The sequence below is a fragment of the Atta colombica genome, unplaced genomic scaffold, assembly GCF_001594045.1.
Source record: "Atta colombica isolate Treedump-2 unplaced genomic scaffold, Acol1.0 scaffold250, whole genome shotgun sequence".
Classification (NCBI taxonomy): domain Eukaryota; kingdom Metazoa; phylum Arthropoda; class Insecta; order Hymenoptera; family Formicidae; genus Atta; species Atta colombica.
In genome coordinates, this window is record NW_017259349.1 from 406,407 (window position 1) to 409,626 (window position 3,220).

The 3,220-nt window shown below is 37.4% G+C and overlaps 1 protein-coding gene across 4 annotated transcripts in view; it reads left to right on the forward strand.

The window, feature by feature from the left end:
* Positions 1-911: 911 nt before the first annotated feature.
* The window catches only part of LOC108688969 (box A-binding factor-like), a 57,480-nt gene continuing 55,171 nt past the window's right edge, over positions 912-3,220 (forward strand). For all 4 annotated transcript variants that reach the window (XM_018195538.1, XM_018195539.1, XM_018195540.1 and 1 more), the window contains exons 1-2: positions 912-1,417; positions 1,496-1,651. In XM_018195538.1, coding sequence (XP_018051027.1) covers positions 1,591-1,651 — 61 coding nt within the window. In that variant the 5' untranslated portion in view covers positions 912-1,417; positions 1,496-1,590. The remainder of the gene's footprint in view (positions 1,418-1,495; positions 1,652-3,220) is intronic.

The window sequence follows — 3,220 nt, forward strand, 5'->3', positions numbered from 1 at the left end:
TAAAGCTGTAATTAGAGCTTTATTTCATAGAAATCTCTTTTTATACTTTTTATATTTTTATACAATATATTTTTAGTCGAATTTAAAGCTTATGCTTCAAGATTTGCTTTAATAATAAAATAAGAAAATTCAGTAAATAGTGTGATTATCAAAAAGTATAGTAAACGCGTGGGTAATAAGAACGCAATAAATTAAAATAACATTCCTGCATATATATATTCTAATGTATGTATGTATGTATGTATGTATGTATGTATGTATGTATGTATGTATGTATGTATGTATGTATGTATGTATGTATGTATGTATGTATGTATGTATGTATGTATGTATGTATGTATGTATGTATGTATGTATGTATGTATGTATGTATGTATGTATGTATGTATGTATGTATGTATGTATGTATGTATGTATGTATGTATGTATGTATGTATGTATGTATGTATGTATGTATGTATGTATGTATGTATGTATGTATGTATGTATGTATGTATGTATATATGTATGTATATATGTATGTAGCGCAAAGTAATGCACAAAAGTCGGTCTCGATGCCTCGAGTCTGAAAAGAAGAAGGAAGGGATAGGAGGTGGTCACTAGCCAGCCCTCCTCTCGCACTGATAAGAAACGTCGCGCGTAGATGGGTATAGAACTCACGCGATAATAACCACACCGTGCCACGCCGCGTGGCGATTTTACTACTCCCATACTTTTCCCCAGCATGATTCGCGCTGCTCCTACCACCGCATGAGGCAGTAGGCATCGAGACCGACTCTCCCCTCTCAAATCACCACTCCGCTTGCGATCACAGTTCGAATTGGTCATTCTCTCTCTCTCTCTTTCTCTGTTCTATTTTACCCTATTCCTTCTCTCTCTCTCTCTCTCTCTCTCTCTCTCTCTCTTTTCCTCTCCTTCTTGCTCTCGTTTTCGTCTCGTCCTACTCTTCGACTTATTCACTCCCCTCTTCATCTTTCCTTGTCTCTATGCATTCGTTCTCGTGGTATCTTCGTCTCGCCTTCGTTCACTCAGCTCGGGCAGCTCGCTAGCAAACTCGGATCGCTTCGGCCATCCGCTGAGACCGCAATTGCTCGTTCATTTTCCGTCTCTCTCGTTTATTCTCCTTCTGTTTCTTTTCCCCTTTTGTTTTACCGTCTTTTCTCTAGCTCTGTTCCTCTACCTTTCATTCCATCTCTTTTCCTCCTCTTGCTCCGTTTGCTCTATGTACATAATATACATGAGCCTCGCTCCCGATCATAGAGCAGTGGCGCGAGTTCTCGTACAGCCAGCAAAAGTCCGGATCTTAATTTTCGTCTAGTCGCCGATCGCGGTGTACACACAGCATCTCTCAATCGCTCTTCTCTGCATCTTCCGTGCGCGACAACAAAAGGACAAAGAACGCGTGAATCCTCCGTAGGTGAGAATGTCGTAGTCGCAGTCATCCTCGCAGTCGAGAATTAAGTGCCAAGTCTCTAGCTTATAGTGCCAATTCCAGATTGACAAGCAGCTGTCAGACAGACAGAGAAGAAGCGGAAACGCAACGAAGGATAAACATCAAGTGATCTCAAGAAAAACGAGTATAATCACGAGATGAAGAGGAGGAGCGATGACGATGGCAAACCTGTGGCCAAGTACCGGCACCGTGAATACGGTGAGTACCACTTCCACCTTTCGCGATCTCGCGTGCTCAGGGAGGGTAGTTGAGAAAAAAGGATTCTCTCTCTCTTTCTCTCTCTCTCTCTCTCTCTCTCTCTCTCTCTCTCTCTCTTTAAATCGATCTTGAGCTGTTTGGCGACGCTTGACGGCGCGTGATCGATCGATCGATCAGCTTGTGATCGCTGGCAAGCATCTCCAAACGTGCTCCGAGATGCAAAAGAGAGCATGTACACAGTGTCACTAAAGCGCTCAACTAAGCCGGTGGTCCGCGAGTCACTGGAGGCCAGGGGCCGGTCGTGAAGGATGTATATATGTTGGATATCAGAGTGATAACGCTGCCCCTGGTTTTGCGATAACGCCCACCGGTATATGCATACTGATGGCTGATACAGCCATCAGTTGCATTCAGCTTCGTCGCATCCGTCGCGAATGTTTCCGTCCTTCCGATATGTTTCGACGTTATGCTACAAGTAATGAATGACAACAATTGTAACATGTAATTTTGCGATTGTTATTTTGGAGCTAATTACAATGTATAATTACGCATGTAATGATTGTTTTTTTTTGGATCTCATAGGTTATTATCTTAGAGAAATAAAAAGTTTTGCGCTAAACAAAAGCGCTTAATTTTAACAGTCATATACTTAATTTGAGCACAATATTAACATTTGCACAAGTCACGTTTCTTGACAATTTTATATTCTAAATTACGTATGCGTGGCTACAATTCAGTATCATAAATATTATTTGAGAGTAATATAAAGATTTACTTAACTCACTTAATTCGAAGTAGTAATCTAGGATTAAGAAGCACGTTATTTAATTGTTTCATACTTGCAAAATATAAAAACAATAAGTTGCATCTCTCATAAATTTCTTTTCAACTATTTTTGAGTAATATTGTTGAGAGAAATCACCGTAATTGATTCTTTTATATTTATTCATCAACAAATTGATTTTATTAAATACAAAATATATATTAACTAGTTTAATTTCGCTATTTCGCAATTGTGAAATGGATTAAAAAAAAGTACCCGTTCTTAAATCGGTCTTGAGAAGCTAGACTTTTGAAGATATTATATTTTTTGACGAATAATGCAATTATAAAATTGCATTCGTAAAATTAGTTGATACAGAATTTATTATTATTATGATAATTATTAATCCAATCGTATCTTCTACTAATTTGATTTACGATGATTAATTACGATGATAGTTGTTGAGGTTTTCTCGTCATCACCTGTGCGAGCGTAATGACCGTTTATGATCAACATTTATTTGCGGTTTGTGGTAGATAATTATATTACGTAGATATTACTATGGCAATCAATTATATATCAATACCGCACAATAATTATTAATAAAGATAACAAGTCAGCTTTTGAGTACATAGTATCTTGATGTTACTGACTTGATTATAACTTTAAAAGATGTAATATTTCAGTTATTATGTGTTTCATAGAAGTTATTCATAGGAGGTTATTCACGTTACATATATCAATACTTTTGCATAAATTTTTGTACGTAATTTTTACATATAAAAAATACTGTCTACATTTATGTG